This window comes from Trichoplusia ni, chromosome 3, assembly GCF_003590095.1.
Source record: "Trichoplusia ni isolate ovarian cell line Hi5 chromosome 3, tn1, whole genome shotgun sequence".
In the NCBI taxonomy this organism is placed as follows: Eukaryota; Metazoa; Arthropoda; class Insecta; order Lepidoptera; family Noctuidae; genus Trichoplusia; species Trichoplusia ni.
The window spans coordinates 18767619-18787275 of NC_039480.1; the positions used below are offsets into that span (position 1 = coordinate 18767619).

Here is a 19657-nt window from a genome sequence, read left to right on the forward strand (position 1 = left end):
TTGAATGCCAATGCTAATTCTTTGAGCAAAATACAGACTAGCCGTCTGATCACGGGTGGAGTCGACCAAAGCTTCGCGAGTTCTTTATAAAGAACTCGCTGGTCCCCATGTCCCGAACGTTTCAACGCCAAACAGCTACCAAAAAGGTTTGTACATTTTCGCCTTTTTAGGGTTTCCGCGGCCCCAGCAGCAGAATCTATGTACTTCTATACTAATATATAAAGCTGAAGAGTTTGTATCTTTGAACGCGCTAATCTCAGGAACTACGTGTTCAAATTGAAAAAATCAAAATTTGGTGTTGAATAGACCATTCATCGAGGAAGGTTTTAGGCTATAAACCATCACGCTGCGACTAATAGAAGCGAAGATACAATGGAAAATGTGAAAAAAAAACAGGGTAGATATAAATCTTAACTTATATCTTCTAACCACGCGCACGAAGTCGCGGGCAACAGCTAGTTTTAGATATTTGGCAAAGGAAACGTCAGTCAGTATGCCTATCAAAATGATGATTAATTGAATATCACGTGTCGCTATGAAGTGAAATTCATATATAACAACATTAATTCATTCTGTTAATTACTGAGTTTAGGACGAGAAAAATGATTGTTGCCCTTCTGGTAAAGTCGTTTTTTTTAAACGACTGACGCATTAAGGATTTTAGTCCCGACTTCGCGGGGGGTTTCTATAATTCAAGTCACATGCACAAAGACACCCAGAGTCTGGACAAGCATTCGTGGATCACACAAATGCTTGTCCTACGGGGATCGTAGGTGCCCGTCACACGTCGCTCAGTGGGTTTGGCGTGGTGACCTCAACCACTCGGCTATCCGTGCAGTCGTAATTACTACTTTAGCTACCTAAGTCTAGTAAGTCTTACCATCTTGAACGAAATTTTCTAGAGCAAGGTTCAATGTGAAAATTAAAGTACCTAAGTTGTCGTAATTTAACGCGAAATACTTGTTTTAAAACTAGATAAATATAATCGTTTTAAACTAAAGTCTGTACTTAATTAAATGTAATGATAAAACCAGTTTAAAGAATGCAAAAAGGAACTTTGACCTCTCGTCAAATTGTTTAAAATTAATGATAAAGTAAATTACAAGTATTTTTGTATTAAGTCATTGTTTTTATTACACTTGTTTGCGTCACGCGGTTTTTAAGCATTCTTTAGGTCCCCTACGGGCAGTGCCGGCGTTAGGGGGGGTCGTGATGGGGCGATGGCCCAGGGCGACAAATTCTGGCGGGCGCCGAGGTCTGAAGTTGGAGTCTCTTGCCTCTCCTGGCGCAAACCCTCAAAACTGTGCTTATGTGCTCTACTCTAGAAGTGGAATACTTCCATCGCCAAACGTAACGCTAAAGGAAAGATGAAATTCTTAATATAATTTTACTTGGGATCAGCAAAAAACTAACACTTGATATTGCTTCCCTCAAGTGGGCGCCACAATATTTTAGCCCCAGGTGTCAGTGGCCCTTACGCCGGCACTGCCTATGGGATCGAACCCGTGATAGCCGAGTGGTTGAGGTCACCACGTCAAATCTACTACGCGACGTGTTAGTTCGAACCCCCTAGGACAAGTATTTGTGTAATCCACGAACGCTTGTCATGAGTCTTGGTGTCTTTGTGCGTATAACTTGAATGTTTGTGAATCCCCCCGCGATATAAGGATTAAATTCTCTTTGTCCTTCGACAGACATTACCAGCCACTAAGCTTGCTAACTCTACAGGCATCTAGATTAAATTAAAATATAGATACTTAATGCACATTTACAATGTTAATATTAGATCAGCGAATGCGTAATATTTAATTGTAAGTATTTGATGAGTAGTAAGAACGGGGTCAATGTGTTATCTCAAGCATAACCGATTGAAATATTGGTATAATTTTATTCGCAAAGTGCGTTTGTTGCGGCTGAAAATTCTTGCAGTTTTAGCACAAACTAGCTGATGCCCGTGACTTCTTCCGCGTGGTTAGAAGATATGAGTTATGATTTATATCTGCTCTGTTTTTTCAACATTTTCTATTGTATCTTCGCTCCTATTAGTCGCAGCGTGATGGTTTATAGCCTAAAACCTTCCTCGATGTATGATCAATTGAACACAAAAATAATTTTTCAATTTGAACCAGTAGTTCCTGAGATTAGCGCGTTCAAACAAACTCTTCAGTTTTATTTATTAGTATAGATATAGATTTGCTTATTTTTTTATGACATAGTGTCTTCGCGGATCTATGTATATAACTAGCCTATATTTGTTCCACTGCTGGGCACAGGCCTCTTCCCGTATAGGGAAGGTTTGAGCAATGATCACCACGCTAGCTCACCGCAGGTTGGCTAATTAAGATTCCAATATTTGGAGTTTCTTCAAGATGTTTTCCTTCGCCGATTGTTAGTGTAGTCTTAGAATATTAAGAAAATCCATATAACTTTAAAAAAGTCATTGTCACATTGGTAGGTACTTTGCCTGCGTTCGGATCGAATTTGCACTTCCTGCAAATCCATGTTAAGACCCGCAAGCAAGACTACCACATGCTCTGTCAGAATCTCTCACTGCCGTTGTATATCGAGTGGCTAAAGTCTATTGCCACTACATATTTACTTATTTGGATTAGATTTCAATCACTTTCAGCCTAACTGAATTGCCAATTCAACAGTAGATTTTTGTCGCGAGTCTTATAATCCGACTATTGTATACTCCAGAGTCAAACAGGTCCTTAGATTTAGTTCGCAGCGGCATCTTATGGGACAAAAAGTTGACCCAAACATTGCTTGAAAAAGGCTCTCCTAGAGAAGATAATTTATTGATAATTATAGTTCGTGAGATTAGCGATTTAAGTAACTCTTTAATTCTTAAACAGACTGTCAAGATGGAGCGTCTCAATACGACAGTTTTTTAATATCAATTCAATTAAGAAATCAGTGCAGGCAAAGTCGCAGGAAATGGTCTATATTTACGAGACATAATTATATTGACACAAGTGTGGACAGCGATAATATTAATTAAATAAATAGACTTCACCACATTTGTAGATAGGTCTCCTGACGGACGCCCGATAACACGATCAATAATGTTAAAATTAAATTTAATCGCCATCTTTTGTTTTCTGACGCTGTCAAATGCGTATTTCGCGCCGAATATATTTTTGAATCATGGCGGCGGCCCTTATCCCGTTTTACGCGAAGAACATAATATAGAAATAGCTGATTCATTGAAAAATATATCGAAAATTATGGATTTGGAGAAATTAAGTGCGATTGTTATTGTAACGGCGCATAGGGAAGAGGATGTGGTCACGATAACGTCAAGCCGACAACAGTCTCTAGTCTACGATTACTATCATTTCCCGCCAGTGAGCTATACTTTCAAATATAATGCTCCAGGTAAATAATTATACTGTTTTTTATAAGTAATTTTAACCGTTTTTATTAACTATGTATGTCTCTATTTCCGAATATATAATTGCCTCATTTACTTATAACTAGCACATAATATCTAGGCTATGCTTGCAAACGAAGACCAGAAATAGGTGCCATAGTCAAAGGGCGGCTGGTGTAACCGCTTGTTAATTTTTATAACAATTGTTTATAAATTTGTTTGCGCAACATCATATTATTGAATCAGCTTGTGATGAGCGATTATGAATATAACTTTAACGGCCTTTTAGAGATAAAAGTATTTTGATAAAAGTATTTTTACAACTCAAAAAAAGTTATATTTCTAGGTCCACCATTAAAAAGTCATATGGCCACCTATCATTCTGCCTGGTAGATTAGTTTTCGACTTGAAGATTAAAAGATCTCTCTCTCTCTCATAATATGTCAATAATCTAGTTGCTTTATTTAACAATTGAAACTTTATTTTAGGAGACCCAGAATTGGCAAGACGAATCCACAACGCATTCGAAGCAGCCGGCATCAAATCACAACTAGATGACCAAAGAGGTTGGGACCACGGAGTTTTTATACCAATGATGTTAATAAACCCAAAGGCAGACATCCCTGTTATACAAGTATCGATATTAAAAAACCAAGACGCGAAACAACACTACGACATCGGAAAAGCGTTGTTCCAGTTTCGAAAAGAAGGCGTCGCCATCTTTGGTTCCGGAATGTCATATCACAATATGGCGGAATTCGATAAAGTTGAAAGAAATTTGAAAAATGTCGAGGTTAATATCGTTAATCACGACTTTGATAATTTCTTAAATGATGTTTGCACGGGTGAGGTTGAAAATAGGCAGAAAATATTACTGTGGGAGCAACAGAGAGGTGGTTATGAAAGCCATCCGTTAGGAGAAGCTGATCATTTAATGCCGTTGATAGTGAATGCAGGCGCGGCTGGAACGCGTCCGGGGAGGAAATATTTTGAATCTATATTTTTGTACAAATTTCTGTTGAGCGGTTTTATTTGGGATGATGATGAATAAAGATTAGTTAATCAATGATTTGTTTTATTAAATGGATTTCTTTTATAAGGATGGTATTCAGAAATTATTCCGCATTGGAACTTCAAGCCTACAGCTGTTTTTGCTGTGATGCAGTATCTTTTTGTCTAGCACATGTCACAAGCACACCTAAATACCTCATATACTTTAAAGCAGTTTATCTTTTATTATTTTTATTATTTATATGAAGACTATACGTAAATATTTTCTAAATATACATCTAACTAAATGATGAGACTGAATAATCTAGTCATTGATAATAATTTGGCATAGCTTACTTACTCCATCAACTGGACATATTTGGACGAAATTCCATACTTAGATAGTTGAAGGAGCGGGGTGGGTGCCGGGTGGCTCTAATGAGCAGTGACCTTTATAACGATACAACGCTTTACTGAAAGAGAGGCACGTAAAATTGTTTTTTTAACATCTATCACTGATAGGATCTTAGTTATTGTCGCGATTGGTTTTAAAGACCCAGAATAGATAAATATGGATCACTCAAATGCTAGTTCTGTGGCGGATAGAACCTGTGGCACGTTGCACCTTTTCCACTCATAAATCAGTGCTATCTAAAAATCATATCAAAATAAAACAACACTCAACAAAACGTCTTTATTCAAGAAACCAACTCAGCGAAATCGACTTCGAAATTACGTCTCTTAGTATTCGCCTTCTGCAGCAACTGTTTATTCAATTCCTTATTCATCATGGCCATGAGTTTCCGTTTATTCTTCTTGCTCAAATCGTACGATCTTCTGCCATCAAAATCGAGGTATTCCAAAATCTTCTTATCCGCTTTCGGTGCCTTTGGTTGTGTTATATAGAGCATCCCATTCTCGTCAAAAATATCATCGTCTTCTGGTGTTTCTACTCCAGTTCTTGAAATGGGGATTGCTTTGGATTTGGTGATTATGTAGACCGGTACGTTGGATCTCGTGTTAGCTTTCCTGATGTTGATGTTTTCAAATAGGTTTCGCCCGCGAGTCTCAAGAGCCCCTTGGTTGAAGTTTTGGATTCGTTTCGTATGTCTTGACGCTCGCGGTAAGATCTTCGCTTTTATTGTGGGTAGTTCTGAAAGTTTTTTTGTAGTTGTGTTAGATTTGACATACTTAGTACTAATCTGTTCATTTTTTACTCTTTCCAGTCTTTTATTAAATCTTAAAAGTTAAGTTTGACCTACTTAGAATTCTGCATTGATTTTTTTACTCGCTCGCCCGTTCAGCTCAAGATGAAAGCCTCCAGTTAGGTCCGAAGCCAAGAGAGGAACCAACCAAGCAAGTTTCGTTTTAGACGCGACCAGAGGGATCAACTGTGATATATAATAGCACAGTTGATCTCTCCGGTCGCGTCTATCGCGCTATGAGAGTGCGGGACCAGAGAGTGCCCCTGTGTTAGCACACGCGCGTGCACTATATGTCCTGCAGCTGGCTGGGATCTTGTGACACTAGCCGCCGTTGACGAAATCGGTCACAATTATGTCCTATTAAGACGATGCGAGAAATATCGCTAAGTCGCAATACATTGCTGGTCATATCCATATATTCTCTAGATATCAAAGCTGCCCCGCTGTACAATGTATTGCAACTTGCATGGCATTTATCGCATCGTTTAAATGCCCCCTTATTAGTACTTGCTCCAAGACTATACCATATTTTAATTACACGATAGAAAATACCAGTCAAAAATACTTACCTAATACATAAATTATAAAAAGAATTAAAAATAAAGCCTTCATTCTAACTAGGAAACAACAGCCTGGTGTTATTTAAGATAAAAAGGATTCAAATATTAAAATCTTAATTACAAAAGTCATGGCGACAAATTGGATTATTAATAACTGGAACGCGAAAATAAAGCGCCATCTATTGTTGAAATCATAAAGTAAAAGTGCACGTTTTGGTCTAGTGGTTAGTGGCTCTGATTGCTATGGTCGCGAGTTCGATTCCCACTCAGGACAAATGTGGGTGAGATGAGCATAATTTTTGTTATGTGCCTGGGTGTCATTTATCTATATTATGTATGTATTTTGAAACATTTTATTATGGTTATCAGTTGTCTAGTACTCATAATACAAGCTTTGCATAGTTTCAGACTAGATGGCGTTGTTAAATTTAAAATCTCAACAAGTCCTCTGCATCTTAGACAATCTTTAAAAACGACCGGATCTCCTCCCATGAAGGTTACTGGCGAAAAAAATAGACACAAATTCAAATAAAATTTTATTTTGAAATCTCAAAAAGTGGCCCGTTCATATCAATGTTGAATCAACGGCCCGGGCAATATGACTTCACGGATACGTTTATTCAGATCTCTATTCGCGAGCCAGAATATCTTCTTCCCACTAGTCCTCCTCAAATTCTTCTTAGTGTCATAGAAGATTCTCTTCTTCAAATTCTTCTTTAGAGGTTCGTCCAAGTTTCGATAAAGCTTTGGTTCCCTGATTTTCTTCAGTTTCTTTGGGTGTATGTGTGATGATACAATGTAGACTGGCAGTTTGTAAGTTGAACTGAATATTCTTAGCATTTTGTAAACATCATCAACTTGGTCATTAGGAGTTAACGGTTCATCTACTTGGCTTGATCTTGGAGGTTTGAAGAAGCTGCGGTGTGCGCCTTTGGAGTTTATTGGGTCTGAAAAGGAAGCGTGGTTAGTTTGTTTCCATTTTTTTTACTTTCGCTCTAAAGAGCGGATTTTTTTTAAACCACTCCCGCGCTTTCGTGATTAGTAATTAAAAAGAATCACATGCACAAAGACAGCGAGAAGCTTAAGCTATGTTAAACTGTGAATTTGAACAACTGATGATGCAACAGATTATAAAAATTGTTAGCACATCACCCAGGGGTAAGTTTCTTTTTATTTGTGACATGTAGAAAAGATATGTAAATTTTCTATCTAGGTAAGTAAATAAAAATAGCGGTCACATCCTTTAAATATTGTACAGCTGTTGACTAGAATTTTTACAGAATATAACGATGCAACGGTTTCATCACCAAAACGATCGAATTCCTTTCTAAAGGGTCGTTTTATGCAAATTTAATAGAAACGATCATAGAATAAAATGTCACGGTAATTATTTATTTAATAACGGTTTACTTAAGCATATTCATCGGGAGTACCCGACTAGTTCAGCGCTCAACCAGAGTCCTTAATCATGAGCTGACGCGGCGACAATATAGCTATCCCGATAGATACATTTGAGTCAACCTTTATTAAATAAATTATTATGAATCGCCTCTCGAAAGTAATAATAATAATTGGGAGGTAGACTCGGCAATCATTGTCCCGATAGTCGTAAGTGCCAATGGTTTAATAGCCAAGAGAATCGACCAACATCTTCGGAGGCTCTCGTTGGGCGTCTGGGTCAAGGGTTTGATTCAGAAAGCGGTACTTCTTGACACGGCGCGCATCGTGATGAGGTTCCTCTCTCTGGAGCCCTGACCGCCGGCAGCTTAGGCCCTGTTCCCGTTGCCGGTTGGACACTATTTTTTATATTTTTAAAATATATGTTGTTTCTTTATATATATTTAAAAATGTAATTTGTTTGTTTTAAGATTTAAATAAAGGAAATAAAAATGTTACCAGCCAAAAATATCACAAACGCGATAACAACCGCGTATCCCTTCATCGTTCAAATGCAAGTGATTGTTTAAGTTAAAAAATGTTACACTTTACTCATTAATAAGTGCACGTTAATTAACAATTATAGCGAGAAATTAATTTATAATTAGAAATTTGTACTAATTTTATGGTAGAATTAAGGTTTACACATCACAATATAAACTGTTTTACTTTTTATACTAGCTGTTGCCCGCAACTTCGTCTGAATGGTTATGATATCTATTCATCTTATAGATCAGGGTAGGCGAACCTTTATGCATTAACGTGCCATTTTTTCTAAAAAAAAGTTTAATGGGGGTCATTCGCGTGCCATCAAATAATTATGACTTTCTGATTATTTGGAAAATAATAATTATAGATACTATCAAATTGATCGTCTTAAAATAACTAATTCTGCGACGTGCCCAAAATATTGTGTCGCGTGCCATTGGTTCGCATAACCTGTTATAGATTAGGTATTAGCGTTGATCACACAAACATATTTCGAAGCTCGTGGCAAAGCTATAACCGCATAAGTGAATCGATAACAAGTTAAGCTACGCTTGACACGGTTCGTCCGTAGATGGGTGACCATCTTGGTCATAACTCTCCGTGTTTCGGCAGGCACGTTAAATTGTGGGTCCCGGCTGTTATTCCTACATCTTTGACAGTCGTTACAGGTAGTCAGAAGCTTAAATGTAGACAATCAGTCTAAATAAGGGATATCGTGTTGCCCAGGTTGGGTTGTGGCGGTCAGATAGGCAGTCGCTCCTTGTAAAACACTGGTACTCAGCTGAATCCGGTTAGACTGGAAGCCGACCCCAACATAGTTGTTTCAAACATTTGTCACGGGTGGACACAAGCACAAGATCAACAATCCAAGAATTATTGTTTTAAGCCCTACTCGAAAGCAGAACGATTTCAATTAAGGTTTTTTCAAAACATGCTTTGAGAATAATCGGTCAAGCCATTGAAAATAACGGGGATTATTTTTAACTAGCTGTTGCCCGCGACTTCGTCCGCGTGGGTAGAAGATATAAGTTAAGATTTATACCTGCCCTATGTCCACATTTTCCTTTGCATGTTCGCTCCTATTAGTCGCAGCGTGATGGTATATAGCCTAAAGCCTTCCTCGATGAATGGTCTATCCAACACAAAAATAAGTTTTCGTTTTGAACCAGTAGTTCCTGAGATTAGCCCGTTCAAACAAACAAACAAACACACAAACTCTTCAGCTTTATATATTAGTATATAGATATAGATTAGTATAGATAGTATCTCGTATAAAATAAAACCATTTTTGAACAGTATTTATTGCTATATTTCAGTATAATTACATAACCCAATAAGGCGGAGGTCATAAACATTCGCTTTATAACATTCTGGCTTTCAGTCAGCGAGGATCATTGGCAAGATCTATTGACAACTCATGCGATGATTAACGAAGAATACAATAATATATTACTAGCTGTCCCGGGGAACTACGTACCGTCTAACAGTCGATGATAACAATGAAGACAAAAGTTCATTTTTTATTGCAACTTTTCCATATTTTATCGGCGTTTAAACCTTCGGCGCAAATCACACCAATCTGGCGCCTGGTTAGGGCATGGCGCGGGCATTATCTCGTTTCATATAAATCTCGCACTTAAGAGCACAGAAATTAGGTACATTCTTGAATACATCCTACGGCGTAACCGTAACCGTAACCCTATGTGCCTGCCAGCGCCATATTGGTGTGCTTTGCGCCTTCCCTGGACTTCCACGAATATTGCAAGACTAAAATAAGCCAAATCGGTTCAGACGTTGTTGAGTTTTAGCGAGACTAATAAACAGCAATTCATTTTTAGATATAAAAAGCGAAAAATAGAAGAAGATAGAAAAACATAGAAACTACTGATCCAAACTTAATTTCAAAGAAATCAAAAAAATCTATAAAAAAACTTGAGAACCTCCTTTTTTTTAAGCCGGTTGAAAATCATACGAGTTGTCAATTTACGATAACCAATATGTCTGCGCCGAAACAACCACTACAGGCAAAAGAATATAATATATATCCCGACACTTTTATTTATCACGTTGTTCTCATAATATATCAAGAAATGGGAATTAACTTGTGAACAAGGGTTTAATTTATTTTCCATACACAAAGTACAAACGTAACAACACAAAAATGTCACTGTCTCTGTCACTCAAGTGAATCGTAAGTATCAATGTCTCGCTCACTCTAGTAACAAGTAAAGACAAATATTTTTTACAACGTTTTACTCACGCGTATTAATCAAAATAGACTAGTTTAATAGTGTCAGCTCATGATTAAGGTCTCCGTTTGGGTCCGAAACTAGTCGGGCGATCCCGATAAATACGCGTGAGTAAACCGTTTTAACATAAATAATTAGGACTTTACCTGCCAAAACTTATAACATACAAGTTATTGTAATATTTTGAAATGTTATAAATATCATCGCTGTCATAGAAAAGTGACATTAGTATATATCACAAGTTTCTGACAATGTTTATAACAGCATTTCATTTTTTTCACGATAATTCCCATCCCTTTCCCTTTTGAACGACAAAATCATTTATGTAACAAAGTATTGTTCCCATCAAGCTATCATCACGTCTTAAAGTAATATTATTATAGTTTTGGGAGCAGGACAGCGCTATACATAGAGTAGAGCGGCATCACTTTTACACATTAGGGATGACGACTGGATATAAAATGTAATAATAGATTTAAAAAATCTAAAAACCCACGTTTTCAAATGTCAAACTCCATTAAAATTTTATCAAAATCGGTTCAACCGTTTTTATAGTTGTAAATTGCATTGTCATCGGGTTTGAAGTTACCCTGAACATTTCAGATTGCTAGCTTACAAACAAGAAAAGTGAGTGTATAAAAACGTGGGAAAATATAGTCCGTCAGATAGATAATAAAGAAATATTAGACACGTATTTTTGCCTCTCAACAATAAAAATTGACAAAGATAAACTGTTTTAAAGTATAGAATAACTTGCGACGTAACGATTTCATAAATTTTATACACAATCGTGACGTCACACAAAGTTCCATTCACTGTAATGAGATCAATTTAAACTTGAAGGACAATAAAAAAATACGTATCCATTAAAATACAATAAACTACAAGACGGATATTGAAAAGAATAATTATCATCATCATCATCATCATCACCGTAATATTACTTTAAGAAATAATGATAGGAAATTCTGAAAACTTGCCTCTTCATTTATATATGACTTAAAGTGATCAAAAGGATATATTAAAACCCAACACACGAAACTAAATATAACGGAACAATTATTTATCCATTCAAAAGCAGTTCCTTTGCTAAACAAATGAAAAAAAAACAATTTTCTCTGAATTTTTGTGACGTTTCCTAAACCCCCATTTATTAAAGTCAGATTAAAAAGGTAAACAGGGCTGCCAGTTCTTTAAAATGAGGTGAACAGAGTTTCAAGGGGTGAAGAGAAAATATTTGACAGTCGTTACAGGTAGTCAGAAGCTTGAAAGTCTGACAACCAGTCTAACTAAGGGGTATCGTGTTGCCCAGGTAACTGGGTTGAGGAGGTCAGATAGGCAGTCGCTCCTTGGAAAACACTGGTACTTAGCTGAATCCGGTTAGACTGGAAGCCGACTCCAACATAGTTGGGAAAAGGCTATGACGGGGGGTGACGGTGAATAGAAAATAGTGTGTTTTACCCCATGCTTGCATAAAAATGCTCTAAAATAACAATTTTATGAAATCCTTGAGAATTTTCATATAATCTTTATATTTTATCTTGTTAAACGTTCAAATTTTTAAAAATCTATTTCTATCAACCCCAAAAATACCTCCCCTACTCACCCCCATTTTACCGTTAACAAAAAACTTTATTAATTTAGCAAAATAGCATTTTTTTGTGATACAATATCCAATACAGAAAAATCTGTATTCTCATCATTTATCAATATAACAAAACAGTTATATATTTAGCTTAACTTTCAAAATAAAATTCTGTATCTTTCTTCGAAATTTTGAAAACGCCGTTTACCTTTCAAACCCGTCCAATGTCAAAATACCTTTAACGATACATAATTGTCTAAACCTAAAACAATAATTAAAAAAGAGGGTTTTTATCCCATTTACCGCCATCTCAACATATATTAATAAACATATTATATATAATCTGTAAACTGCATAAAATTAATACGAATTGAACGATTTAAGCTAATATTAAAAAAATCTTTCTGTATGAGTTTTGGTTGTAACATATAAGAACGCTGTAAATGGTCCCTATTCTGCTATTTACAATGGCCGATGAATGAATAGAAATTGGATTAAATTTACACTATGCGTAATATTCTGAGCATTTTTTCAACGCAATCATTAGAAATTCAGTACGGGGCGGAACACTCAATTCATACAATGAATTTCCAATTATTGTGTTGGCAAAATGCAAATTTAATCTAATTGCTGTTCATTCATCGGCCATTGTAGAATAGCAGAATCGGGGCCCTGAGTCGCGATAACTTCATTGAGATGACTTTGAAGTAAAACTTGTTTAGTCGCAACTAGGAGGAAACTGGACGACAATGCAACGGAAGTCTGTTAGGACAATATGGCGTCTGTATGAAGGATTGCCACGCATTGCCATACACCGACACAAAAACGCGGATGACGTAGCACGGCGGTTCAGGTTTAGTCAGCAAGAGTCTGACACTACCCATTTCCTCCCCCGAGGGAGTGGGTGTCCATGAGGATTCTCCCGCCTTACAAAAAAAAGGACAATATGGTGTCACGTTATCGTACCATCCGGTTTTATAAACAAATCAATCAAAAATCTTTGAAAAAGAAAATATTAAATTGTACAAAAATAAAGAAGAAGTTTTACTCAAAATTGCGTGTGACGGTAATACGATCTCTTTATCTAATTTATGACACTCGAAAATAACATGGCTTTCTTTTGGTAAAGGAATTATCGATATCGGCTCAGTAGGACCTGAGATTACTTCTACAACATAACAAACTCATTAGCTTTATAATATTAGTGTATACTATTTTTGTCTAAATACTTGAAAGGGGAAAACATGGTGTGTCTTTTCATCTAAAAAGTCAGTTTAAAATAAAATGCGACTAAAAACAAACGTAACACAACAATAAAGATTACCAAATGAAATGTACCACTGAAATATATCAGTCGTTTATTTATTTAATATGTGTTTGTATTAAAAGACACACCGAGATTGTTTACCATTTTAATAACTTTAACAAATGGATGAAAGATAGCCTTTGCCCACGGTTTTATTTAAAACCTCCCTGATAAAAAAGCTATATTCTGCTTTATAATTTAAGCTACCTCGATACAAAATTTTATCAAAATCTGTCAAGCATTTTAGCTGTGAATGAGGAATAGGAATGTATGCAAGAGCGATTATTAAATGAATTATATTTGAAAATGTAAATTCGTCTTTAGGACAATATTTGACTAAGTGCCGATTTTTCAATCGCCAGATAACTTTTATTCGACGAATATGTTTGACGTTTTGACAGCTTTTGTATAGAAAATATGTCAAACGGCCATATTTATTCCTCAGATAGAAGTTAAGTGATGATTGAAAAATCGGCCTTTAAATAATATAAATCTGTTCCGTCCCTCAGAGAGATTTCCAAAAAATATGAAGTATGATAGTGGGGGCTAGTGACATCACTTGCTAGTAAAAAGCGTACTGGTAAGTGACGTCACACGAGATTTTAAATCACTGTGTATCCCCTACATTTTTCGTTTACGAGATAAACGAACAAATACGTATTCAAAATTTTTTGGAAATCTATCTGACGGGTATGTCAAATACTCAATTAAGATCGCCATTATCTTTTCGTTCTTGCGTACATATTACTTTCAAATGTCTAATATTCAAGAAAAACTAGCCTAAACTGTACAGTTACACCTATAATTAAAGTTAAGCAACCTTCGGAGAGGTTTGTCTAATGATGGGTGACCATTTTGTATATTATACTAAAACTTTTGTGCTTTCGAAATGAAAAGTCGTTGTTATTGACTGTCATACGTTGATATTTGTCAGTCGTTATGTCATTACAGTTGTGACGCAGTCTTACTATGTGATACTGTGTTACAGTAACATGTGTTCTGTTGTCAGATAGACAGTCGCGAGGTAACATACGGGACTCAGCTGTTGGTGGAGACTGGAAGCCTAAAGATACTAATATATCTTCGGAAAATGGCTTTGAAGGTTAAATTAGCTTGAATCTTTAACTAATCCTTTCTCTTTGAGATATTAATAACTTGTTTTGGAAAGATAAAAATCTTTGTAACGGCGAATCTCTGTCAAAGTCTGTTCTCAAACCAGACCATTTTAATATTAAGTATTTTAGCTTGGATTCGATTTAAGACGTTTCTTTATTTCTATTATTTTTTTGGCTATAGAGAAATGGGTATTTGACTAAGGGCTGATTTTTCAATCGCCAGTTAACTTTTATCTGAGGAATAAATATGGCCGTTTGACATATTTTCTATACAAAAGCTGTCAAAACGTCAAACATATTCGTCAGATAAAAGTTATCTGGCGATTGAAAAATCGGCCATAAATAAACTAATTAATTCATCAGATGGATTTCTAAAACATGTAGAATACGTATTTTTTCTTTTAAAATAAACATGAAAATTATATCAAGTTGAAATCGCTTATGACGTCACTTATCAGTACACCTTTAACCGACAAGTGACGTCATTAGTTAAGACTTTCATAGCTTTCAACATTTTTGATACATTTTTATTCGAATTTCTTTAATGATTAGAAATTCGAATAAAAATGTATCAAAGATAGAAGATATAATATCATAAGATAAATAATATTTATCTATTATATTTGAAAAATCTTTCTGATGAACTAATTGAATCAAATACCCAATTGTACGAAACATTGAAATACGTCAACAATATGAATTTATCGGACGGACTTTATATTCTAAAACTCATAAAAACGTGAATATTTAAAACCCAACATATATAAAAACTCTTGCTAATCAAAATTCAACTTTAACTACAAGAAATAAGTCACAATAACGTTTGTACATTGCTTTATATGGTACAACCAATACATATAGGCGCATCGCGATTTGAGTCTTATAACAATGGAGTTAGGGTTGTGTTTCGCTCATCTGTCCGCTTGGTTCTCGGGGGGCGGGCAGCGGTTCTGCTTGTGGTTCTTCGTGTCTAGGTGTAGGAGGCAGCCGACGGCGCCAAAGTAACTGTTGAATAGAAAAACATAATAAATAAAAAAAATCTAAATACACTTTTTTCAATGTCACTCCATTCAAATTTTATCAGAATCGGTCCAGTAGTTTATAGTTGTAAATTGCATTGTCATCGGGTTTGAAACTACCCTGAAAATTTCAGCCTGCTAGCTTATCGGGAAGTACCTCAAAATTGAGTTGCAAAAATCCAACCGGAACGATAAACAAACAAGGGAGTTTATAAAAAACATGGGAAAATAAATAACATTATGTGTGTGTTATAGGGGAATTTTGTCCAGCTGTGGGCATCTTATGTGGGCTAGGGCAATAAATACGGAAATTATTTAAAAATTACAATAGTGTATTACAACTTGATCAGCCCGTTGGTGTAGTAGTTAATGACCCTGACTGCTATACCGGAGGTTTCGATTTCCACCCAGGACATATGTTTGTGTGATGAGCACGACCATTTGTTCTGTGTCTGGGTGTAATTTATCTATAACAAGTTGGTATGTATATGTTTATTACTTGTGAAGTATGCATGTGAATCTCTAAATTAATATATACTTATTGTCCAATTAAGGGCAGTAATCAATCAGATTTGTAAACAGTCGGACGTATAATTTCCTCCTGTCACCTCAATTGTCTAGTACTCATAATACAAGCTATGCTTAGTTTGAGACTAGATGGCGTTGTGTGACACTTATGGAATACTATAATAATACATTATTAGAAAAGTGGATGAAGCAAAAAGCAATTCCAGGAGGAGCAATGATGGGCATGTGTATCAGGCTAACTTATTGCCTATGCATATCAGAATTATCAGAAAATTACATATTAAAACAGTTGCTGGAATTTAGACCTGCAACTATGTGCATAATAATTCAATCTTTGAAACCCTAGTTCACATAAATACTTAGACCTTTGTTTAGTCCTAGCTACGGCATTAGGTTAAGTAACCTGTAATGATAGATTAGTGTGATAATTAAATAGATAAATGATTAAGCTAGAATTCCTAACTTATGCTATAACGTAAGGCTATATAACTCACCCCTCATGTTCCAAGAACAATGCTTTGAGCGCGCCTCGAGACCAGTACGACATTGCGTAAGACAACAACTTCATAGAGAGAGGGTTCACGCGGAGGAAGTTACCGCAGAATACCACCTGCAAAACAATATGTAGGTTTAATTAATTCGTCTTTTAAATAAAACTTAAATTATTGAAATGAAACTACTTTTACGGATTTTATCGCGGTTTAATTTTCGATTTTAGTTGTCGACGTTACGACACCTTTGCAGGTATCATGGTCACGGGCAGACAGAGAAAATTAAACCGCGATAAAATCCGTAAAAGTAGTTTTATTTCGATGTCTAACATTTGCGTAAACCTAGGAAACCACTAAGGTTTACTGTGTTTAATAAAGCACAGTAAAGGATTGTCACGTGACAGTAATTTGGTATGTAAGGATTTCAGATTCAAAGGCCCAGGGGCCAAGGGGTAAAAACGGAACCCTGCTTCGTGTCCTGGTCTGTGTCCGGACTGTATCTCATGAACCGTGATGGCTGGAAATTGAAATCCTAATTTCCATAGATGATTTTAGTCAAAAACTATATTTGGCTAATGTTATTATTACTCCATTCAACCTTAAGCTGTACTCAGAAACCAAGCCTCACTATCGACTTGATCGTTGCTGGCGCATATTGGCACCCAACATGGGGCATACTATACTACCATCTCCCAAACTCCATACAACATTAATCTCTACTCAAACGGAAGCAGCTTTCACCAGCTCATTACTATCATTACAGACACCTTCTCGAACTGCTCGTTGATAACACAGAGCCAATTAAACCAATGTCATCAATAATGGCGCCCAACATGGGACCCACTATACTACCACCTCTCAACACTAAGCCCTACTAGGCAAGGCCTGCTCACCCTCTCGATGTGCTCGTTGCTGGCGCAGAGCCTGGCGATGGAGCCGATGTTGTTGGTGATGGTGACGAGCGTGGCGCGCGCCAGGTCCGCGCGGGACACGCGCGCGCGACGCTCCGCAGAACACATCTGACCGAAACTGGTGGATGCACAGGGGAAGGTTAGGTTAACTAAAAAGCCGCTAAGCGCAAAAAGTGTTTTTGGAGAAAACGCAAAAATAAGGGGGAATTGAAGTCTCTTGAAAAAATTAAAATTTAAAAATATATTTATTAAAAAAACATAGTTCACATTACTTAATACATGTACGAATACAAATGACTCGGATGTAAAACCAGTAAAAATAACTTAATAGTTATAATCATAGGAGTTGAGTTAATCTACACCAAAACATAATAATATACGAGAAGGATGGTCTAAAGATAATATAGGGACACCCGAACTAGGTTTGTTTTAAACCTGTGTTTCGGGTTGCGAAAACTATGCAACCTTGGAACGTGGTTGCAAGTTACATATGCAGATGCAATATATTTCATTCAATCATTTTACTTAAACGAAACGACCAACTGTGGCTTAATAGATAGTAGACGGCAGATATAATGTCATTATGCTAGTTAGCTATGTGTAGGGAACGGTTTGACAGGTTTTTATGAGAAATAGTGTAATTAATTATTATTATGAACAATTAATAAATTTAATAGATCTGAGAGTCAACAACCATATATTTTTAAAGATAAGGGCTGTCCACTCTAATGTTTTTCTTTCGTATATACACTAGAAACTACGTTTGACGCGTCTGAAGCTATATGAATCGTTAAAAAAAATCATTTTTGTGTATGTCGATGAAACTCCCCGTGAAAATCCGTTTATTAATGTCTTTTATCACCACTATCCCAAAACCCACCCACCTGCTAGCCACCAGGTCCCCGGGCAGCCCGAACCTGGCGTAGTCCCCTCCGTAGATGTCCCTCACTAGTTTATCGACAGTAGTGTTGTCACCAGACGCTGCTAATGCTATCGCTTCTTCAAAACTACTGCATCCTGTCAGCAAGCAGCACAGCCCTAGGAAGGTACCGCCGCCTAGACTGTGGGAGAAAGAGAAAGAGAAAGATATTGTTAGGAACCATGGGCTTAGCTAGACTGGGGCAAGCTGGGGCACTTGCCCCACCCTGGCTCTTAAAAGTCTGACAACCAGTCTAACCAAGGGGTATCGTGTTGCCCAGGTAACTGGGTTGAGGAGGTCAGATAGGCAGTCGCTCCTTGTAAAACACTGGTACTTAGCTAAAACCGATTAGACTGGAAGCCGACCCCAAAATAGTTGGGAAAAGGCTAGGATGATGATGAAGCAGCTATTAGAAATCTGTCTGAGAGACTGAACAGGTTTATAATAAGATTTAGGTCCGATTTTTCAATCATCAGTTAACGACATATTTCTTATACAAAAGCTGTCAAAACGTCAAACATATTCGACAGATAAAATTTATCTGGCGATTGAAAAATCAGCCCTTAGTCAAATCTATACTAATATATAAAGCTGAAGAGTTTGTTTGTTTGAACGCGCTGATCTCAGGAACTATTGGTTCAAATTGGGTTGTGTTGAATAGAACATTCATCGAGGAAGGTTTTAGACTATATACCATCACGCTGCGACTAATAGGAGCGAAGGTACAATGGAAAATGTGGAAAAAAACAGGGCAGATATAAATCATAACTTATATCTTCTAACGTCATTGGATACATGAACTGGGCTGCTTTTGTACGACGACTAAAAAATCACGGTGTATAACCCTCTCCCATACTGACCTGGTCCCGCTGACCCTGTAGTAGTCGTTGGGCGCGTTGACGACGAGCACGGACACGCCGCTGCCGACGTTGACGAGCAGGAACGGGTACGGGGACGAGAAGTCGAACGGCTTGCGCACGTACACGCTCAGGGCGGCTTCCGAATACGGCGGCTAGAGGGAGAGAGGAAGGGTTGATGAATAGATGAAAAAATATCTAAAAAATAAAAGCCCACGTTTTCTAAAATTGAGTTGCTAAAATCCAAACGGAACGACAAACAAATAAGAAAGATTAGTGGATAAAAACGTGGGAATGATCGTGTTCCTCATAGAAAAATTGTCCCGGGTGGGAATCGAACCCACGACTTGCGGTATAGCAGTCAAGCCAATAGTATATTGTATACAATAGTATAATTTTGAGGAACATGATTCTCACAATTGTTGTACCTATTCAAAATAAGGTATAAATTTTGTTCAGGAAAAATTGAGCTTCTGTCAGGATTCGAACCTGCGACTCTTGGTTTAATACACCTGTCGCATTACAATAAATAACAAGTATCACACAAATACTACAAAGACAAGTTTTTACGTATATTTGTTACCTCTTTACGCCAAAATGACTGTACCTACTTTGATAAA

General features: G+C 36.8%; 3 protein-coding genes across 8 annotated transcripts in view; 1 reads left to right on the top strand and 2 right to left on the bottom strand.

Moving 5' to 3' along the window:
- The first annotated feature begins 3022 nt into the window (after positions 1 to 3022).
- Positions 3023 to 4442, top strand: LOC113492270 (extradiol ring-cleavage dioxygenase-like). Its single transcript, XM_026869708.1, has 2 exons — positions 3023 to 3381; positions 3865 to 4442. Exons 1-2 carry the CDS (start codon positions 3069 to 3071, stop codon positions 4425 to 4427), a joined length of 876 nt encoding a protein of 291 aa, XP_026725509.1. The 5' UTR covers positions 3023 to 3068; the 3' UTR covers positions 4428 to 4442.
- Positions 4443 to 4488: 46 nt separating this feature from the next.
- LOC113492278 lies at positions 4489 to 6464 on the bottom strand. Its single transcript, XM_026869717.1, has 2 exons — positions 6141 to 6464; positions 4489 to 5519 (listed from the first exon to the last, which is right to left on the bottom strand). The coding sequence occupies exons 1-2, from the start codon at positions 6181 to 6183 to the stop codon at positions 5065 to 5067; spliced, it is 498 nt and encodes a 165-aa protein (XP_026725518.1). The 5' UTR covers positions 6184 to 6464; the 3' UTR covers positions 4489 to 5064.
- Positions 6465 to 15129: 8665 nt separating this feature from the next.
- LOC113492264 (pantothenate kinase 3-like) overlaps positions 15130 to 19657 on the bottom strand; it is a 41453-nt gene continuing 36925 nt past the window's right edge. For all 6 annotated transcript variants that reach the window (XM_026869695.1, XM_026869697.1, XM_026869692.1 and 3 more), the window contains 5 exons: positions 19041 to 19192; positions 18146 to 18322; positions 17244 to 17379; positions 16354 to 16469; positions 15130 to 15317 (listed from right to left, as the gene is read on the bottom strand). In XM_026869695.1, coding sequence (XP_026725496.1) covers positions 15224 to 15317; positions 16354 to 16469; positions 17244 to 17379; positions 18146 to 18322; positions 19041 to 19192 — 675 coding nt within the window. In that variant the 3' untranslated portion in view covers positions 15130 to 15223. The remainder of the gene's footprint in view (positions 15318 to 16353; positions 16470 to 17243; positions 17380 to 18145; positions 18323 to 19040; positions 19193 to 19657) is intronic.